This window comes from Cetorhinus maximus, chromosome 16, assembly GCF_964194155.1.
Source record: "Cetorhinus maximus chromosome 16, sCetMax3.hap1.1, whole genome shotgun sequence".
Taxonomy (NCBI): domain Eukaryota; kingdom Metazoa; phylum Chordata; class Chondrichthyes; order Lamniformes; family Cetorhinidae; genus Cetorhinus; species Cetorhinus maximus.
In genome coordinates, this window is record NC_135894.1 from 69056062 (window position 1) to 69078295 (window position 22234).

Below are 22234 nucleotides of genomic sequence, written 5' to 3' on the forward strand. Positions count from 1 at the left end.
GTTGGAAAGTGGGATTAAAAATGGGTGGCCATTTTCTTTTTTTTGGCTGCTGCAAACATGATGGGCTGAATGGCCTCTTTCTGTGCCGTAACTTTTCTATGGTTCTAAGCCATTCAGTTGCATAAAACTGCTACAGAAAAGTCAAAGAGGAATAAAATCGGACTGACCACACGGCTTTCACCTCGGCACCGGAAATGACAACAACACAAACAGCCCTGTCAACCCTGCAAAGTCCTTGTTACTATGCTTGTCCCAAAACTCGGAGAGCTGTCCCACAGACTAATCAAGCAAGAGACTGACATAGTCATCCTCACCAATTCATACCGTTCAGACAATGTCCCAGACATCACCATCACATAAGAGGTGGCAGCACAGTGGTATACAATCGGGAAGGAAATGCCCTGCGAGTCCTCAACATTGACTCTGGACCCCAGGGAACTTCATGATATAAACTCAAACATGGGCAAGGAAAAGTCCTGCTGATTACCACCTAATGATTAGCATCTACTGCACCTCCCCCACCACCTCAGCTGATGAATCAGTGCTCCTCCATGTTGAACAGCACTTGGAAGGAGCACTGAGGGTGCCCAGAATGTACTCTGGGTGAGGGACTTCAATGTCCATCACCAAGAATGGCTTGATAGCACCAATACTGACTGAGCTGGCTGAGCCCATAAGGACATAGCTGCTAGACTGGGTCTGCGGCAGGTGGTGAGGGGGCTAACGAGTGAAAAACCTACTTGACCTCATCCTCACCAATATAACTGTTGCAGATACATCCACCAGTATTGATAGGAGTGGCCACTGCACAATCCTTGTGGAGATGAAGTCCCGTCTTCACAATGAGGATACCTGATACCCTGCAGTGTGTTGTGTGGCACTGCCACCATGCTAAACGGGATAGATTTCTAACAGGTCCAGCAGCTCAAAACTGGGCATCCTTAAGGCACTATGGGCCATCAGCAGCAGCAGAATTGTATTCAACCACACTCTGTAACCTTATGATCCGGCATATTCCCCATTGCCATTAAGTCAGGGGATCAACTCTGGTTTAATGAAGACTGCTAGAGAGCATGCTAGGGGCAGCACCAGGCATAACTAAAAATGAGGTGTCAACCTGAAGCTACAAGACTACTTGTGTGCCAAACAGCATCAGCAGCATGTGATAGTGCCAAGCATTCTCACAACAAACGGACCAGATTTAAGCTCTTACAGTCCTGCCACAACCAGTTGTCAATGGTGGCGGACAATTAAACAACTAACTGGAAAAGGAGGCTCCACAAATATCCCAATTCTCAATGATTGGGGAGCTCAGCACAACAGTGCCAAAGGCGAGGCTGAATTTGCTACCATTTTCAGCCAGAAGTGCTGAGTCAATGATCCATCTCAGCCTCCTTCTGAGGTCCCCAGATACCAATCTTCAGCCAATTCAATTCACTCCATAAATCATCAGGAAATGGCTGAAGGCACTGGATACTGCAAAACTATGGCCTTGACAATATTTCGACAATAGTACTACTGAAGACTTGTGCTCCAGAACTACCTGTGGCCCCTAGCCAAGCTGTTCCAGTGCAGCTACAACACTGGCACCTACTTGGCTATGTGGAAAATTGCCCAGGTTATGTCCTGTCCATGAAAAGCAGGACAATCCAACCTGGCCAATTAACACCCCAACTGTCTACTCTTGATCATCAGCAAAGTAATGGAAGGGGTCATCAACAGTGCTATCAAGTGGCACCTACTCAGCAATAACCTGCTCACTGACGTTCAGTTTTGGTTCTGCCAGGGCCACTCAGCTCCTGACTTCATTACAGTCTTGGTCCAAACATGAACAAAAGAGCTGAACTCAAGAGGTGAGGGTGATTGCAGAGTGTGACTGCCCTTGACATCATGGCAGCATTTGACTGAGTGTCGCATCGAGGAACACTAGCAAAACTGGAGTCCATGAGAATTTGGGGGAAAACTCTCCACTGGTTAGAGTCATACCTAGCACAAAGGAAGATGGTTGTGGTTGTTGGAAGCCAGTCATCTATCTCAGGACATTATGCAGATGTTCCTCAGAGTGGTGTCCTATGCCCAGCTATCTTTATCTCCTTCAATGACCTTCCTCCATCTTAAGGTGAGAACTGGGGATGTTCACTGATGATTGCACACTGTTCAGGACCATTCGTGACTCCTCAGGTACTGAGGTAGTCCCTGTCCATATGCAGCAACATCTGGACAACATTCAGGCTTGGACTGATGTGGCAAGTTACACTTGCACCACATAAGTGCCAGGCAATGACCATATCCAACAAGAGAAACTAACCATCTCATGACAATCAATGGCATTACCATTGCTGAATCCCCATTATCAACATCTTGAGGTTTACCATTGACCAGAAACTGAACTAGACCAGCCATATAAATATTGTGGCTACAAGAGTAGGTCAGAGGCTGGAAATTCCGCAGTGAGTAATTCACCTCCTCACTCCTCAAAGCCTGTTCACCATCTACAAGGCACAAGTCAGGAGTGTAATGGAATACTTATCACTTGCCTGGATGAACATGGCTCCAGCAACACTCAAGAAGCTCAACACCATCCAGGACAAAGCAGCCTACTTGATTGGTGTCCCATCCACTGCCTTAAACATTGACTCTCCACCACCAACTCAGAGTGGCAGCAGTGTGTACCATCTACAAAATACACTGCAGTAACTCGAGGCTCCTTTGACAGCACCTTCGAAACCCGTGACCTCTGTCATCTAGAAGAACAAAGGCAGCAAACGCATGGGGAGATGCCCACTTGCATGTTCCCCTTCTAGCCATGCACCATACTAACTTGGAACCATATCACTGTTCCTTCACTGTCGCTTGGTCAAAATCCTGGAACTCCCTTCCTAACAGCACTGTGGGTGTTCCTACACCACACTGCAGCGGCTCAAAAAGGCAGCTCACCACCACCTCCTCGAGGGTGATTAGGGATGGGCAATAAATGCTGATCTAGCCAGCAACATCCACATCCTGTGAAAGAATAAATAAAAGTTGGCACCAAGCTAGAAGTATAACAATTGAGGTCATGTGCTGAGAAGGAGTTTGCTGATGAATTGTTGTAGATAGTGCTGCTCTGGTAAAAGCAGACCAGTTTTGGTGCTACTTTACTATATTTTAAAATTTAAATTTAACCGCCTGAAGGCGCAAGGTATGTGTTCTTAAGATGATTAACACAAACTGTTTAAGATTAACCATCAAAAAAAATCAAGTACTCAATGGTTGTAAACTTCAAAAGAATGGACTGCATGAAGGTAGGCAGAAAGTAACTAAGTTTCCCATCAGCATTTAAGTCAGATTTTTAATGAACCAAGACGCCATTACAAAAATGAATACAAAATGATTAGATAAAATGACCACATTACAATACAAAAAAATCTAGCTGCAATGGAATTCTTTCATGGCAGTTATTGAAGACAGCTTTATCTGCAATTACTCACTATACAATGGAACTGATTTTGAAAAGGGAAGTTAAGAACCAAAGAGTACCTTAATGCAGACAGAAGCAATATTGTTAATTTTGCATTTCTAATACAACTGAGCAGTTCATCATGAATACCTATCGCTGTGTATCCGGTTTCATAATAAATTAGAAAAATAGGCTCTTGTTTGAATAGATATTTTTTAAATTAAAAGGGTGGGGAATAAATTAAACCTTAAAGCTCAAATATTTATCCAATGTACAGCAGACCAGACTAGTAGCCACTTAACATGATCTTAAAAACCAGGCAGCATCATGTAAAATCAGAGATATGTGCAATCATCTAAATCAATCTTTTCTTTTAAATCTTAAATTCAAGGAATGCTGTTGTCATATCTTGATTGGGAAGGATGGAAAATTGTGCCAAGTTCTAGTTGTCACCTACTAATTTAGATCAGTTTGTTTTTCTGGCTCCTGTGTTGAAACTCCCAATACAGGTTCTCAGTTCCAGTTCAAACTTCTACTGATATGTTGGCTGATAATTTATCTACTTATGCACATTTTATGAACCAATTTTCTAAATAAAGCATGTAACAGCATTCCATGTTAGGAAGGTGGAATCATTCCCAACCTGCAGATAGCTAGTTAAATGACCAGAGGAAAATATAGGAATCTGAAAACTAAAAAACTGAAAAGGTAGTTAAAATCTGTAAAAGGTGGCTTACAGATTCCTAGTCAGAATTTAGTAAATCTTTACATTTGTAGATATAAAATGCTTTGAAGTATATAAATCTTTCACCACATTAAATTTCCTTCCTAAATTAGTCATCCAACTAACTTGAGTTAATGGGACCTGTTTTTGTTCTCATCCAACAGGGTACTGGATTTTAAATTAATTTCTGCAACCACATAGCTATTGTTAATGAAATGATTATATCTAATAACCACTAAATTTTAAGTGTGGAAAGTAACTGCCTACTTCTGATGCCTTGAAAAAAGGACAATCAGTTGCTTCAAAGTTCATGCTAAACCCAAATATTGTTGTTGGTTCAGCCATTATTCAAAATGCTGAGCCCCCTTAAAGGATAAGCAATTTCCCAGCAATTCCTAACTAAATTTGACAAAAATGTTTTTCTAAAGTTATCAGTAGTATATTAAAGGCCCCTTCATCATTGAGATTCAATTAATCGATTCCAGTTAAATTTACATAAATGTGTTAAAAGATTGAATACACAATGAAAAACGACACAACTGAAAAGATCTGCAAATGTGTACCCATGTCATTCATGAATGAAGTATTAAGAAAACCTAACACTAAACAGGGCAGTATATTTAGCACCAGAAATAAACAAAAACACTAAATAAAATCAAATAACTAAATTTGTCAAAGTGTAAAATTTAATATCCTGACAGTTGAGTTCTTACATTTTCCCAAATGTTAATCTTTGCACTTCTAATTGAGTTTATCATGAGCCAGAAATGATACTGTACATTGTAAGTTCATATGGTTATACCAGTACACAGCAATATACAAATCAATGCTTAACAATAATGCCTTACTGCTGCAATGTGTCAGTAGACAATTACAATGAAGTGTGCATTCACACCAGTTTATTGTTGGAAATACTTTATACACAACATAATGTCACATTCCTGCTTCTAACCTCAAAGGCTAGAGCCATTTTAAAATTTCCATTACTACTCTTCAAAAGGTCATGCCATTTAGTGTATAAAAAAATTCACAGTAAAATGTTGCAGTTGGCTATGGGTTAAACTGAAACTGCTATATCAGTAATAAAAAGACATACCATCCTGTGATGTAACAATTCTGAATCCCATTGAGTCAGGTTTTTAAAAAAATGTATGGATCTTGATGACTCCAACATGTTGATATAAATATGGCAAAATGTTCAAAGTTTTTTTTCTCATTTTGCCTCTTTCATATTCACTACTTTCATTGCTCCTACCAAGTTTTCTTTCTTAATCAATTTAAACAAAATGCTCAATTGATCAAGTGAAATATCTAATGGCCACAATAGCTAATACACAGATTAATTTAGATTAGGCAATACTGCTATTCTTGAAGTTATACCTTGGTGAACAATTGTCTATTTATAAATTTTCTACTAGCCAACTGACATTGATCTTCATCTGGAGGCACCAAAGAGCAAATCAATGCCAAATGCAATTTGTTTTTCATATTCATAAACAGTAGATTTACAGGTGCAGAATTTTAAATTTTACCACCTACTTTTACCTTGGTAATACTTTTGCTTGCAAACTGGATAAACTTGCTAGTTGATAGTGTTATACACTAGATATTTTAAACAATACTGTATGTACCTTGTCAGAATTATTCTGTTGGGTTTATTTTAAAGTCACTGATAATAGGAAAACTTTTCTTGGGAACTGTGATTATTTTTCACCATTTAATAAAATTACTTTGGTCTAAGGTCAACTTAAAATAAACAGTGAAGACCTCTTTCAGCTGGATTGGAAAATATTTAGATCAGTGGTTTGGGGCAATCATTGAAGGTAGCCAGGTAATAAATAGGTAATAAACTATGCAGAGGACAAGCATTTTTAAATCATACCGACAGTCAACAGGACAGAGTGCCCCAGGTAATGAGAGCACAAGGGAAATCCTGATCATCAGAATGCAACAGTAAAACATTTTCTGGCCAAACAGAGCTGTTGCCTGAACAGAGTGCAAACAAAGGGTCAAATTAAATAGCGTGATATTTACCCAATAATATGGTGACACTGGAATAATTTATAAAGGTCTGTCAAGCCGTTTTGAAAAAATTCAAAATTTTGAGCAGTCAATTCGTATGAATAGCTTCAATAACATTAAATAAGGAACCAGATTATATCTATAAGCTATTACTTAAATGGATATGTAGAACTTCACTTACACATCAATTTGGTAAATGGAGGAACTGGATCTCTTTACAAAGCCAACAGTAAAGATTTTAGTTTGCTGGATATGTTAATTTCTCTTATGCCTTGCCCAGCCATTCCACTTCTGTAATAACTTCTCCAATTCAGTATAATGTTTTATCAAGAACTGCTTAATTTCCATAAAAAGTAATGAGCATTAAAGGGGTCTTCATTAAGCAGCCTGCAAATTACAAGCAGCATACAAAGTTGTTTAACTTGGTCAGTCCTTTCTAGATGACTTTATGACAACATTTTCACATATTTTGGAGGAAACCCTTAAACCTTAAGTTTTCATAGAAAGCAATGGCAGCACTTAATGAGGAGCAATGCTGATATAAATTAGTTGCAATCTCACTTGCAGTTCATCAAGACTAGGTGTTTCCAGTTACAGATCAAGATGTTGATAGCTTTTGGAAAAGCTTCAAGCCATGCATCCAGAAGAACATCACAGGAAGTTGTCTTCATTACCAAGTTTTGAATTTGTGTTGGACTGATGCAAAAATATACGGACCAAATTCAGTGCAATTGTTCTGTAATTATAGAGGCTTGAACCAGCTCAATTACCAACTGATAAATTTGGGAAACTGGAAAGCAAGAATGTAATCCTCCACAAGATCAAACAGTGATTTTTTTTTGCACTATCCTGCACTATTTCCCTTTTATCAAACATTACTGTTTAAACAAATTCTGTTTTTTTTTTGTAACCTTCTATTCAAATTGCCGAAAAGTCCATCTTGACAAAAGCAACAGTCTAACAAACAGGTTTTTAACAACAATTGTTTATGCAAACTATATCCATCAATTGAGCGCCTATTGGATTTCTCTGAAGATATTATTCTAACATATCATCAATTTCAACTACCATAATAGCAACAGCTTTTGTTTATTGCTACTGTTGAAATTTTCAGCATTTATTTTAGGAGAACTGCATCTTGCCCCAGAGCAACAAACATTTCAGGATACCATGTTGGAAGCTTCCTTTAGCTTTTTAGTTGCCATCAATTGAATTTCAGTTTAGGGCTTTTTGAAACAGGGCTAGTTATCCCAGTCCTGCCAAGAACTAAAAGCAATTAGTACAAGATGGTTTCACCTCACATTAGCTGTAGTTTTTTGGGATATTTGCACTGGTAAAGGTCCGACATTTGTAACCAACTATTAGAAGTTAATACAAAAAATTGTTGTCAGGGTATATGTGAACACACTCAACAGTGGTACTGCATTAAGGTGCACTGGATACAGGGACGTCCGCAGGTTACCTGTGCTGCAGTCTTATTGTACAAGAAATACACCATGCACATGTGGGGATAGTTCAACGCAGTTGAAAATCTTAACAGTTACACCCGCTGAGTTGTTACACATCTTCATTCAGAGATAATGAGTTAATAAGTCATGAAATTTACTTATTGGTAACAGTATCCCTTTTTTCTTGGTCCCATACAGCATTCACTATTGAATACATGTAAAAGGCCATCAAAAATCATATCTACATATCATTTTAGGCTAGCAAAAGTGCCCTTTTGCTTCAGTTTCCATAATTCCTGATTTAATTAAGTTCAAATGTGATCAGATGTAATCATCAGGTTCACTCCTTAGGAATATCAATATTGGTGATGTTGTCACGTGGGATTACTGAATTATAGATTTATCTGGTCTATTTCGTCTGTCAGTCATCCACTGAATAATATGCACAAACGTTAACAGTTTAACTTTTTCTTTAAAGCAGGCTCACTGGCAGGCCAGACCAGAGAACAAAGAAGGGAGGAAAGGAAGGAAGGATAGAATACCCTGAACCAAAGTAACTAATAATTTGTTGGAAAAGGCAAAATATTTGCCAATTTTCTAGGATTTTATATTTAATACAATTCAACAGTAGGCACCTGTAACCACCTTTTGTATTGGTCTGGATGGAAATTTTGGGATTCTTGCATTCCTAATGAAAAACGTCACAGCAAATTGAATTACTTTGTTGGGAAAAAGGTGGATATAAATTTTTTAAATGATTTAATTTTTGAAAGATATTATGTAGATATTTTTTTTATTTAAGAAAGGAATACTGCCTATTGAAAAACTTTGTTTTTAAAAAACCTTCCAATAAATAACACATCTAAAGAATACAAGCCTGCGGACGTCCAAAATTGGATAATATGTACACTTTTAAAACTATGAACAACTAGGCAGTGAAAAACAGTTATGTTCTCACACACAAAGACACACCCAAAACATACAAAAATACTATATCTTAAACTACCAAGTAAGACAATTTATTTTTTTATCTCATGCCATGACTTAAGAGCAATACACTGAAACGAACAAGGATTTGACAAAAAAAAAACCTTTTATCCCAGAAATATACCAAAATATACATCTAAGCTTTGGAATTACTGAGGTTAGACTAATGCCTGCTGGGTAATTGCATTTAATACACAATTAAGGTTGCAAAGAAGAAACAAATCTTTGGTATCTGCATTAGGCGAATGTTAACATTTGTATTTCGCTTTGGGATAGAGCTTGTATGATCCTACAACCCCCATTTAGTACTCAAAAAAAAAATCACTGAACACAAAAAAAATCCACCCTTCTCCACACAAAAAAGTACTGAGTCTCTATCTAGCACAAGGTTGAGGAATACAATGCATAGTTGCACAGTGGTATTATGAAAAGGAGATGAAACCCTTGTAAGCAAGCTACATCTTTTTAGTCTTCATTTTCCTTTCGCAAAATGAAACGGCAGCGTCCAGCCAGTTACAGTCAGTTCTGAAGAGCACCTCAGTGTGTATTAATTCAGATCACCCAGCCCAAAGGGATAAATGCCCCTCAGAAGAGCCAATCCTACCACAGGAATCTCCAGTCCTTTAACCAATCAAATAGCACATGGGCTCCACTTTCAGCAGTCCCTCTACATTTTTGGTGGACAGAATGAAGCAGATTTCTTTTGCTTTATGCAATTCTTTTGTCACTGTAAGCAATTCACACTTTTGAAATAAGATTAGTGTAGGACTGAAGACATTTAAAAAATTTAATTCATACAATCATTAATAAGTCTTTGGTTTTATCAGCACAATGTAAGGTTGTTGGCATGTAATAAAAGCGCTAAGCATGGCAGGAAAGACCATCACTAACATTTACATTCAGAGAATGAGTGTTATTCTCAGGGTATTTTTAATGATGGACGCAACACCCTTACCTGATCTGATACAAGATTGTCAAAACTGAACAGCCATTTATTATTCAACCAATATTTGGCTATGAGCACTATTGTGCATTCATTTGTTTGGACTTCAGTACAGCTGAGGGATGGAGGCAAGGAGAATGATTACATTGTGATGTATTTTAGTTTTCAGTGGACAGAAATGCATCTCATCAGGGATTAGGCTTGTTGTAGATAAGCACATAAACTCTAATTTTTTGTACTTAATAAGTGTGGTCTTAAGCAACAGATGATGAGGCTATTATCTGTGAAAGCATCAGTAATTTGGTTGAATGTTTAAAAATATATTTATCCACCTGATTTATGTACATAATAGTAGAAATTCATCAAGTTAAATCAGCCTATATATTCACTTAACTAGGTTCAATAGCCTGTCCCAATGACCAGAGACGAGAGTTTCAGTCACCGAATACTGGGTTGACATCCAACAGGATACACACATCCAGTAGGAGTGAAGGGGTGGCCTGCCATCATATCTGACCAGTTCTTCATGTAAGGAGTTGTGAGTCAGGCCAACAACTTGCCCAGGTTATGTCGTGGAAGCATAAAGCAGGGAAATCAATTGGTTGCCTCGTATGCCATTAGGCATGGCTAAGAAGAAGTGGTTCAACAGTTTGGCTAAAAATTCAGTGGGAGGGAGAGATGTAGAGGGACACAGTGAAAAAGTTAAAGGATTGCAATATGCCCAATGCTTCCTTAAACTTTAGTTGTCAATTCTGACTGTTGTTATTCTCCTGCCGTGCTAGTGCTGATACATGCCAGATTTTCTTTTAAAAAGTATACAGTCAGTGGCAGGTTCAGCCACTCTGAGGGGGGAGATTAAAGCGAGTTACTCAGTCATGAGTTAGAAATGAGGTATACAACAGCTCCTGTACACAGAACAAATGGTGACAACACCATTTAATCAACTGAGGAAGAAAATGAAATAATCATACCATGCGGATAGCCAAATGTAAATCAGGAGCATTTCCATTTCAATTTGGAAGATGCTCAAGTAAATAGGTCACCAGGCCCTGTGTATTTTTCATCCTCGTAGCTCAGTAACAAAAACAACCGTGTGAAGTCTTGCTGCACTGATGATTCCATTGAATATGATGCAATTTCAAAACCCACCATTGTACTGGACATGACAATCCCTAGGGTTGTTGGTGCAGTCACAGGTAATTGTAAGTCTCTAAACTTCTATTTGGGAATTACAAGTCAAGACATTAATAGCTGTTAATAGGGCATTATAATATTTTTAAAAAGTATCGCAATGTATTGATAATCAAAATATGGTGGAATGCAATAGGTTTTTTTTAACTGAGAGCATCAGATTTCTTTCCTCAGGAAATCCATTTCTACTACAGCTAAACTGCTATTCTATCACAATTAGAATGGTTTATTATTGACAATAAAACAAAACCTGCTCATTAACCAGCAATTTGCACTGCAGGTTAAAACTGATAATATCTCAACGCACCTTACAAAAGTAACTTATAAGAAAATAACTAACTGTATGATTGTCCTAGGGTGGATGTGATGCTTTTACAACTTATATGGGGGCTTTTCTATATGATATTTTAATAAGGCTGCTATAAAGATCAAACAATATTAAATATATTAACCTGTCTGGTACTCATAGCAACCATGGGAATAAATCTGACAGAATTTCATTTTCTTCCTCAGAAATCCTTCATTTATTAATTTACTATACAAACTGACCCATACTTTTGTTCCAAGTGCTCTTCTTGTCTAATTGGAATGGATGCATCAAGATTTTCTTTTTTTACATCATTCTTCAAGAGTATGTAGCTCTTTACAAAACCAGCCACTAAAATGAGAATCAATTCTACCTGCAAACCCACTAGGGCAAGTTTGTTGTAAATTTTTCATTTTTTTGTATTCATAAAACTCAAGGTAACCAACTTTCTGTACTTTAAGAATCCTCAATTTAGTTTGTTGCGACTTTAATGATTGCAAGTGAATATTTAATCAATTATTATCTGAACCACCAAATTGGTTTTCCTGCCTTTCCTCAATTTCTAGGAAGGACTTTAATGCTAGTAATGAAGCAGTGTGTATCTACCAATTAAAAGCTAACAATTTTATTTTGCTTTCTTTGAGACTGTCTGGTTGAAAATGGCAGGGGATGAAGAGTAACAGCAAATTTGAATTCACCATAAGGTGTATAATTCTTGCTTATATATAAATCACTAGATTTCATGCATATTATACCTATCAACAGTTGAGAAGTTTGATTAATTATAAATTGTTACCTTTTATGATTGAGGAGAGGGTTTAAGTATAGGTAAATAGTGATGTACTGATCAGGTCTTGTTGCACAGGAAGTGCACAGAAAATGAATAACCAGTTAGCTCACGGTAAAAGGAAAATGGTTTTATCAGAGAATTTTTGTAGCATATCATGACTCTAGAGTCAAGCATTTTTAAACCAGAATTTCATTATTCTTCTAGTGAAACTGTACTTCTAGTTAATAGGTGAACATAAGGACATATCAAAGAAAGCATAATAAAGCCAAAATGGTCAGATACTACTTGCCTCCTTAAATCCGAGTCAGCTGCAATGCTTTCATTGGGCGCTTCATACAGATACAGTATCAAGAGCTGGGCGACATTTTTAATACATCAGAAATTATTAAAAGTTTTGGAATATTTCAAATTTCCTTTTGAAAAAAGGAGAGCTAGAAAAAAGTAAATGCATTACAGGTTGTTTGGGAGCTATATCAAGTGGAATAGAAACAGAAAATGCTGGAAATACTCAGCAGGAAATACTCCAAATCTTTTGTTCATCTCCATACTACAGGATACTACGACTTAGTTATTTGTAAGTATTACTTTAACACGGCCAAACTAAAATTGTGGCAAAAATAACTCAATATTTTAGGAAACAAAACTCAGTTACCTTGTCTGATGTAGCAAGTTAAGTTACCAAATATCTTGACACAACAATTTTAGTCTGGAGTATTGTAATGCCCAACCCTGGTACCATTTTAAATTTCTGATACAAAGGGACAGCGAACACTAACATTGGCCAATAGCCATAGACTAGCATCAACACCAGGCTTCTGCTCTATGTAATGACACTAGAATGGCATTCGTTATACAGGGTTCACAAGTGTAGTTCTTCAGTGACACCACTGTAGCCCTCTCTTAGAATTTTTAAATGCCCACAGTGCTGCCAAGTTTTTCAATAGCTTTGGATATTATTGATATTAAACCTACACTCATGCTGCAGCTGGCACACAAACTTGGTACCATCTGTTTTTGGAGGATAGCACTTTAGCGCACTGTAGCTCATTTACTGATAATATTTAAGGGTGTGCAATATAATGCATTTATTAGTATTGTTTTCATGTTGCTAAAATGTAAACTACAATACTTAAAAATATAAACATAGAATTTGAAGTTTTTTTTAAAAAGCAAGCCAGATTCTAAAGGTCAGCTGTTTCAAACTGCAATCAGACAGTTTTCACAGCTGGATGTGTCATATTGCAAGAAACTTAAAAAAGAAATTAACAAAGACAGGAAGATACACAATTAACAATAGCTAATTTTACACATAGCTAAAACATATGATGACAGTAATTATAGCCCAAAATCTACGTACAAAAGGTAAGAATGACAAAGTTGCCATTTCAGCCACTTAATATAGTCAGCTATGTGATCAACTCATCCTCACAACACATAAAGAACATTACTGCACACCCCTAATATTTGCCAGTACAGAACTTTATCTTAGAAAAGTCAAGTCACATCACTGATGCTTATAGCAACCTCTGAATCCAAATATCAGATTAAAAATTACTACTGAATCTATCTGTATGAGACAGTCTAGTTTGATACCTTGAGATTACTGCCAAATTTCTGCAAATTCTCATTCCAACAACTGGATACAAAAATGAGAGCTAGGATAGCCAAAAAGTGTTAAGCCTCTGTTATTCTAAAGCACAAACCAAATGACCGGAGACAACCGCAGCCACATATCAACTCAATTGTTCTTTGATCAGTCAAGCAGGTGCAAGGAGCAGGATATATTTTTGGTCTAGACTGAATTGTTTAGCATTGCTATCAACAATAATAATACAAAGTTTAAAAACTTACTCAACTATTAGTGTGACAAACACTACATTCAATTTACAACACAGATAAAACATGTTCACTTTTTCCTTTTCTTAAGGAAACACCTTTTCTATAGTGGAACCCTCTCCCATCCCCTGACATTGTCGAACTAACCCCTTTCTAACAAAAGGCCAGTGAAAAATGAATGGTATGGTACTGCTTAAAAATGTAGAATACAAATCTTAACTAGTTTAAAAACAGTGAGATGATGCATGCTAAAACTTAGGCCACATTTTAATTGAGTTGCAAAAGAAGGCATTTGCTTTGGCAAATAGAATCACGAGTAATTGATTTGCTTCTTTAGTTATCAAGATCACCTTTTAAAGAGAGAAACTAAATCCATGAACATTTTTTTTTTTTAAAAGTACAGGGTATCACCCAAAAATCAACGACTACATTCTAAATCTACAATCATATCCACCAGGAGCAGTTTTTGCGTTTGCAAAGCAAGCCTGTAATTGCTAAGCGATGCTGAGGTATTTCTTTTTTCATGGAAAGATTGCAATGATGGAAAATTTTGCTCATGTTCTACTTATGGGGTGCAAGATCTGTTTCATTTCCCAATGAAAATGTTTGCACAAATAGCTTAAAGCCATTTTTTTATTTAAAGAATTTAAGATCATAATATTATGGATAATATTAATAAAGTGTTCAGATGGGATTTCCCCCCACCCTCAATTTAGCTCTTCTAAAATGCGGAAAATACATTATTTGGTCTCTCTATCACTTGAGCAGGAATTACTCAATGCCGTACAGCTTTCAGAAAGGACGACGACAGGGTATACAACAGTTCCGTAAACATCTAAAGAAAGTACAATTGTAATCGGGTTAGGTGGAATATCAGTTTTTTCCTTTTAGCCTAAGATGGAGTTCCCTGATATGGTGCTCACCCTATTCTACCATGATAATCATATCAATGACAATCAGTGACTCATTATTCCAGCAGCAGGGCTACACACAATGAAAGAACATTACCACTAATAGGGGACACAGAATTAAGATAATTGGTAAAAAGATCAGAGGGGAGAGGAAGAGAATTTTTTCTTTTTTATGCAGCAAAATATGATCTGGAACCCAATGCCTGAAAAGGTGCTGGAAGAAAACTGAACAGTAACTTTTAGAAGGGAATTTAATATATATGTAAAAATTTGTGGACTACAGGAAAATAACAGGAAAGTAGGACCAACTGGATGGCTTTCAAGAATCACACAGGCAAGATGGGCTAAATAGCCTCCTTCAGTGATGTAAGAGTCTATGAATTTCATGGAGTATTGTTGAAGACCAATTTCTGGATTTTGTGCTCAGGAAACAACCTCATGAAATCAACAGAGGTCCTTTACAATGTGATTTTTACTAATAAGTTATGTCTGTAGCAAAGGGTGGATCTTAATCAAAGCTTTATTCAGTAGCTCTTGGTTCAATAGTGCTGTCAATATTTGAGGAAATGGGATATTGCCACAACTAGTGAATTGAATCCTCAAAGAGTTGTACTGCCAGTTTTACAATCAATTTTCATTTATGTTTTGTTTCAGGGATGAGTTTTGAGGGGTTGGGGGTGAGGGAGTGGGGTGTGGAAGTGGGAAAAGAGAGGGGGAAACAGATTATACACTATACAGAAAAATTATACATCTGTATCAATTAAGCTGTCATTTTGATTATTAGGAGTTAATAAACCATGATCTAAACTGTGTTTGTAAATACATTATAAGTGCCTGCAGAGTTACACATTCTCCACTTCACTGAAGTCAATTTCTAAAAACTGGATAAGGCATATCTCCTAGAGGACCATTATAACTGCTTTCACCTGGTTGACGATGCCTGTCACGATTGTTGTGGCAATTTTGGTGCCAAAAAAAACTTAGATACATATTTTAACTGACACTCTGACCCACATTGATCATATCCCCAAATAAGAGTCTTTAAAAGTTAGAGAGTAAAACATAAATTAAAAATGTGTACTTGATTTGTCAAACAATACAAAAATGTTATTCTAAAGTTGTCAGAACAAAGGCATTTTACTTATGGCAAAATATTAAACTAAAATAACTTTTTGGAGATTTTTAGGAAATCACAAGCTTTTAGCTGATTAAGCTGTTAAAAACGTGAGAATGCTCTTGTACTAGAACTGGGCAAAAAACCTTCACCATGGAATTATGGCCCAATCTAATGCTTAAACTGAAAGGTTTACTTTGGATACTTATGTTGCATAATGTACACCGTAATTATTTGGCCTAATCAAATGTACATTTACACACCTTAAAATTTAGTTTTCATGTCAAGCCTTTGAAGATCAAAGTCAAAAGCTTGTTACTTAAAGGTTGGGAACAGCACATAAATGCACTGAAAATATGTTAAATGTATGCACATATTGCATTCAATATTTTGTAATTAAAATTTTGAGGTTCAAGTATTTATACAACATATAAAGCATGACCAGAAATAAAATGATAAATTCCAAGGATATGGGAAAATATGTCATATCAATATGAAGAGACACATTTCGCCTGGTTTATTTTAGAAACAGACCTTTTCGGACATCTTTAACGAAAATATACAAATTGTACTAGAGGACTAAGTTTAGAATGAATTCAAGAAAAGTATTAAAATTGCCAAGTTTTCCCATTCACAACCCTCAACAGTTTGAGGGGGAGAAATATTTGAGCATGTCTCAAAGGCAACAAGGCGCATTTGAATTTGGTAATGCTATTGAAATGCCTCAATTGTAAAAGTTTGCGAGCATCCGTTAATGGATTTTACATATTTAGGTTTGAAATGTATCTTGCATCCAAAATTCTTATAACAAACAGATCTAAAAAAAAACTGCTGCAAAAAGTTAAATGACAACTGAAATACTAAGATTAAGTCAACATTTTAGAAATTTCTTTAAAACAGATTATGAGCTTAGAAACATGGATAAAATATTTTTCATGAAGAGAAAATTGGTTAATTATCAGTAAGAGCACTTCCAGATTTCAATATTTCTAAAATGAATGTTTTATGATTTAAAGTAAATATTATCCTACCTTAATTAGTAATTTGTATTTTACCAGTTTTATTTGATCTGAAAAAATGTCAACTTCAATTCAAGTGGATTGATGGAATAAATCAGTATGTGCCTGACTTTATTTTAAGTCATGGAAAGATGGCAAAATGGGACCATGTTATAAATGGTAATTTTAATCAGTTATGAAATGTAACTATAACAGCTCTGCATTACTTTTTGCTCCCAACTAAAAGTACTCATTATCTGTACGCCATTCAGTTCCAAAAACCTGTTAATACAACCCATTTTATACACACACCTCAATGTCACAGTAGCCATTCGAGTTTGCAACATTGGTGCAAATGGTACTGCCCAGCTCCAATTTGTACAAGAGCAAAAAATGATCCTGAATGAAAATCACGGTTTGATTGCTTCAACCTCAAACTATAATATCCTACAATTCAAGCAAGATTCTCTTTGCAACAGACTAATACAGTGATATACTGACCACCTTTGTAACAAAATATTAACCCATTAAGGAGGAGCACAAAATTAAGAATTCTGCCCCAATTTAATTTTCAGTTATTTAGAGACACAATGAAGAATTAAAACTAGCCCAGTTAGGTTCAAAAACTGTGATCTGAGGTCAGCTACAAAGCATTACTTAAAAAAAAAAATTTTGGTGTATTTCCTCAACTTTTGTGTCATTACCTCTGTCAATGGCCAGCATTCAGCTTTGTTTTGCATTTAAAACTGAAACAGCTATCTTAGATATGCCTTAATGCTTATTTTTCTTCTTGCAGCCTTTTAGAACATTACATTTGTTATCTATGGAGCAAATTACTTAAGTGGAAAAATGAGGAGCAACAAAAGATTCTCAGAAACTGTAAAAGCCTTAAGCCTTTCAAAGGGTTAATAATAAACTAATGAGCCAGTTTTATCCTTTAATTCAAATCTGCCTAATGTGCAACAGCATGCAATGAAAGCCATACCCAATACAGTGGGCTGACATCAGTTGTACAACATTGGTTGTAACTCGCCTGGCCAATTTACTTTCTATTTGCTTTTTACACAATTCCCTAAATGAAAACCTAGTTGGGCAACCTGTTTCCAAGACTTGAGCCAAGCTACTGAGCGAGCATGAAATATGAGAGGAAGTGAAGGTCACCTCTGGGAAAGCACCTCACCTTTATTCAAGCACTCAGCTAGCATTATGGGGAAATCTTTTTGCTGCATGGCACATTATATGTGAGGACCAATTTATTATTGGCACTAATGTGACTGTAGACAACTGGTCTTTAAGATAGCTTCCATTGCATAGTTTGTACTTCTGATACATCATTAATTCTTTCAATGCACAAGTACTATGCACATTTTTGTACTTTGGGTGCCATTAAAATATAGTGCAACGTGAGACAACAGTGATGAGGGCAGAAGTTTCATACATATGATTTGGGTTGGGTGGGCGGTGGAATTACAGAAAGACCTGGGAAAATTGTAAATACCTGCCTTACAGGAATAAAGGGTTCCAGTTTACATTTGTGCATGGGGTCCAAACATATCCCACTGGTCCAAAGTCCAGAATCCATTATTAGGACAGTAACAATATTCCTCTAAAATGTGATTGGCTATCCAGTGAAAATAGTACAAGAGTACATAAACTAGAAGGATACAAGTTCTGCAGCAGTACAATCTGTCGCAGGATCTATTTTGTACATTTTAGACACTCTTAGGGTTTGTATATCTTGAAATAATATTTTCAACCTCCGTAATATCACTAACACCAGTCTACATTTAGCCATCCAGAAAATTTGAATTGCCCAATGAAAACTGGTTGCACCAGACTCTTGACAAAATGGTTACTACTCTGCAACAATGTAAAGTTCATGTTTGAAGATTCCTTTACCTGAAAAACGACATTAAAAAGTAGAAAATAGTAACTGTTTACCTTTTATGAACAGGAGCAACTAAATTACTGATGCCTATTAACTGCACTCATGCAAACAATGTCATTGGTACAGCAGCTAGGTAAAACTGACTTTGGTTCAAGCTTTTAATAGCTGTCCATATTTGGTAGGCAGCCATATTCATTTTATTTGCAGCTTGGTAGAGTAGCCCTACCAATGCTGCATTTTTACGTCTTGAAAAGGAGATAAATGTAGTTACTAACAGGGAAAAAATGGTGGCTGTCATTATTTTTAAGAGTAAGAAACTGGTTTAACTGTATCCAGTCACTATTACCAGCACAAAGAACAACACTAACCCAAGTAAATTCCAATGTCAAAATTAATTCAAGTACCTAGGTTATTTAAGTAAATGTACACACTGTCTCAGTGCAGCAAATATGGGTGAACAGTCAGCAACAGAGCACAGGGATGTCCGGATGAACACTTGCTTGATTCAAGCACATTATTTGTTAAAGAATCAGCAATGTGTTTATCAGGAAATATCACATGCTTCTATACTGAAGAAAATTATACCCCACATTCATTTCCAGTGGGCAACTCAGCACAAAGTCCATATGTAATGGGCAACTAAACATGTTGTTTATTAACCAATTGGGCATGATGGTCAGCGCGACCATAGTTATCATTCTAGCTTGTAATGCAATCCTTGTCCCTCACTTACACAAGCACACTGGCAGAAAATGACAGGCACCATTTTTTACTCCATGTGAACTGCAATGCTCTACTCCAGTCCTTTAATTTTTGGTTTTAATATGCTTACAGCAATGGTTCAAGCCATATTGTGCATACTGTAAGCCTCTTGTCTCAAAACAACCCTATTTTCCTTTAACGATAAACAAACGCCAAATTGAGCCAACATTAGATATGTTATCAAACTCTATAGGGAATAAACATTATCTAGTTTCTATAAATAAATCAGTTTCAGGAAACTAGATAATGAATTTTTCCCACTGAAGACTGCTTTCCATGGTTAGCCTGGTTTATTTGTAGTTTGCTTATCTCTACCATATTCCATGATGGTTCCAACTGGCTTCAGTATCCGAGCAAAGACAAAAGCTTCACAAGATACCCATGATCCACTGACTATAAAGTCTCCTCCATTTCCAGTTGTTCAGCCGTGTGGATCAATATCTCCGATGGTATGACGTTTCCTAACATACCCAACCCTTACATTTGGGAAGGACAGACATACTAAGCCATTTTAAAAACCAAGAATGTTTTTAAAACCACCAGTTTGTGAACTTTTGTCTCAAAGCATCTATCTTTGAATCTTTCCTACAAAAATAACCAACAGTAAACCACTTTATACAAACGGTGCATAAATCTACAGTGTACCCGACAAGGAACAACCTTTTTTTTTAAAAGAAAGGATACCATTTCAAGAGACATTAACAAGAAGAAAAAAATAAAAACCCAATGTAATTTTCTTAACGGTATACACGGGAAAAAAAGATGCACAAGCATCCCAAGTACAGGCCTGCCTAAACTGTACCAGTTAAAGAAACCCATGCTATTTATACATGATATAAACACCTTTATGAAACAAAAAGGCCTGTACAACAGACCTAATTAAAATAAACACACAATTAAAAAGAACTAATAAAATAGATACTAAAGGAGACAGAACCCTTGCCTATGCATTGTTAATGACTCCTATATTGTTACGACCGTCTGAAACGATAAATATTCACGTGTTTCCTTTTTGGTAGAAGTCTTTTTTGTCATTTGTGACACAATCCTGAAAAACAAGCAAGTTAAAAAAATTAGGCAAACATCAGTTTTGCTTTTGCTGGAAGCAGCCAACTACACATCCCATCACTGGATTAAATGATCCACTCTAGGGAGGATGTCTCATTGGGCCTTGGTGGTGTTGGTGGCCCCACCTGCTGAGGTCACAGTGAACGAAGAGTTCTGGCTGGAATCAGCTGACATAGAGGCCATCTGGAGACTGGCTGCATGTCCAGTTGTCCCGGCAGCGGATATCAGGCTTACGGCTGGGTTGCTGGTGAGTAAGGAGAGGTTTTGTGGGTTCAAAAAAAGAGGGGCTGTAACGATGTTTGGAGTACCCCCTGGGTTCGCTGCATTGGCAAACAATAGATTTCCACTGGCATCAAGGGAGGTTATAGGAAGTGTTCCACTAGATGCAAGCGCTGAGAAGAGAAAATAATTCCGGTTAGAACAAACTCGCCTCGTGGAGTTACTCAGATCATCTGCACATCAAAAAGGGAAATAGAATGGAAAAATAGCACTTGTAAAGCTTAGCAGGCACACATATTAAAAATATTGATAACAATGCCTAAAGCAACGTAAAAATACTTTACTAAATTGCTGTATGTGAATGTGATGAAATGAACATAAAACTTACAAATTTTAAGTTCTTTCCATATGACATTCTAATCACTGTTGCTGGGTCAAAATCCTGGAACTCCCTTCCTAACAGCACAATGGATGTACCTACACCACATGAACTGCTGCGGTTCAAGGTGGCGGCGCACCATCACCTTCTCAAGGGCAATTAGGGGTGGGCAATAAATGCTGGCCTAGCCAGCGATGCTCACATCCTGTGAACAAATAGATAAAAGAAAATCCAATTCTTTCCAATCTCATTTCATGTAAAGAAATGAGTAAATTCCAGAATCATAAAATACTGGTACTATCAATGCAATTTTAGTACATATGAGTTAATGTTTCCTATAGGAAGTAATCAGACAAACACATTTTTAAGGTTTAATTAACTGTTTAATTTGGGGTTACCACTTATAAATGCAATTCCTGATCTGTGCCAATCCATTACTGGAATGGACAAAAAGTACTTTAATAAAAGCAATATAGGTTTTTAAAAATATATTTGTGCTAATAATATATTAATAATATATAATAATATTGCAAGTTTCTGTTTACAAAGAAGTCACTTAAAAGCAGTGACTTTGAACCAATGCTGTGTACTACCATGTTCTACGTGTGTATCAATTTCTTTTGTCAACTGTCTTAGTTGCAGCTTAACCCAGGTTAAAACTATAGCCAATAGGAATTTTATATGAACATGTTTTTTTGTATGCTCTCATCATTTACCGTTTGATGTGTCTCATTCTGCTTAATTTTCTGAATCAATGTAGTTTACTTTAATGTTCTGGTAACCTAAACTTCCTTCCGACAAATTTTTGTTTATATTCAATTTTTCTATTTGGGACAACAGATGGTTACACCATAATCAGGCAATTAAAGCCTTTCTGAAGTTAAAGCAAAAAGTGCTAGAAATATTTAGCAGGTCAGACAGCATCCGTTGAGAGAAAACAAAGTTAATGTTTCAGGTCAATAATCTTTTGCCAGAACTGAGAAAAGTTAAATATGCAAAAGGTTTTAAGCAAGCACAGAGGTGGGGAATATTGGGGGATGGGAAGAACAAAAGGGAAAGTCTGTGATAGGGTGGAAGACAGGAGAGGTAATAAATGGGGCAGGCAGAATCATCACCAACAACTGTTGTCCAAACAAAAAGTAGGGGCAGAGATCATGTTCTGAAATTGCTGAACTTAATGTTGAGTCCAGAAGACTGTAAAGTGCCTA

General features: G+C 36.6%; 1 protein-coding gene across 6 annotated transcripts in view; it reads right to left on the minus strand.

Annotated features, from left to right (window-relative positions):
• Nucleotides 1-22234, minus strand: part of LOC144691669 (POU domain, class 2, transcription factor 1-like) — a 253229-nt gene that overhangs the window by 26712 nt on the left and 204283 nt on the right. For 4 of the 6 annotated variants that reach the window (XM_078559987.1, XM_078559986.1, XM_078559984.1 and 1 more), the window contains one exon: nt 3314-20820. The exons of 1 other annotated variant lie outside the window; for it this stretch is intronic. In XM_078559987.1, the coding sequence (XP_078416113.1) occupies nt 20522-20820 (299 nt within the window). In that variant the 3' untranslated portion in view covers nt 3314-20521. Of the gene's footprint in view, nt 1-3313; nt 20821-22234 lie in introns of those variants that run through there. One more of the 6 variants, XM_078559988.1, reaches the window with a different exon arrangement.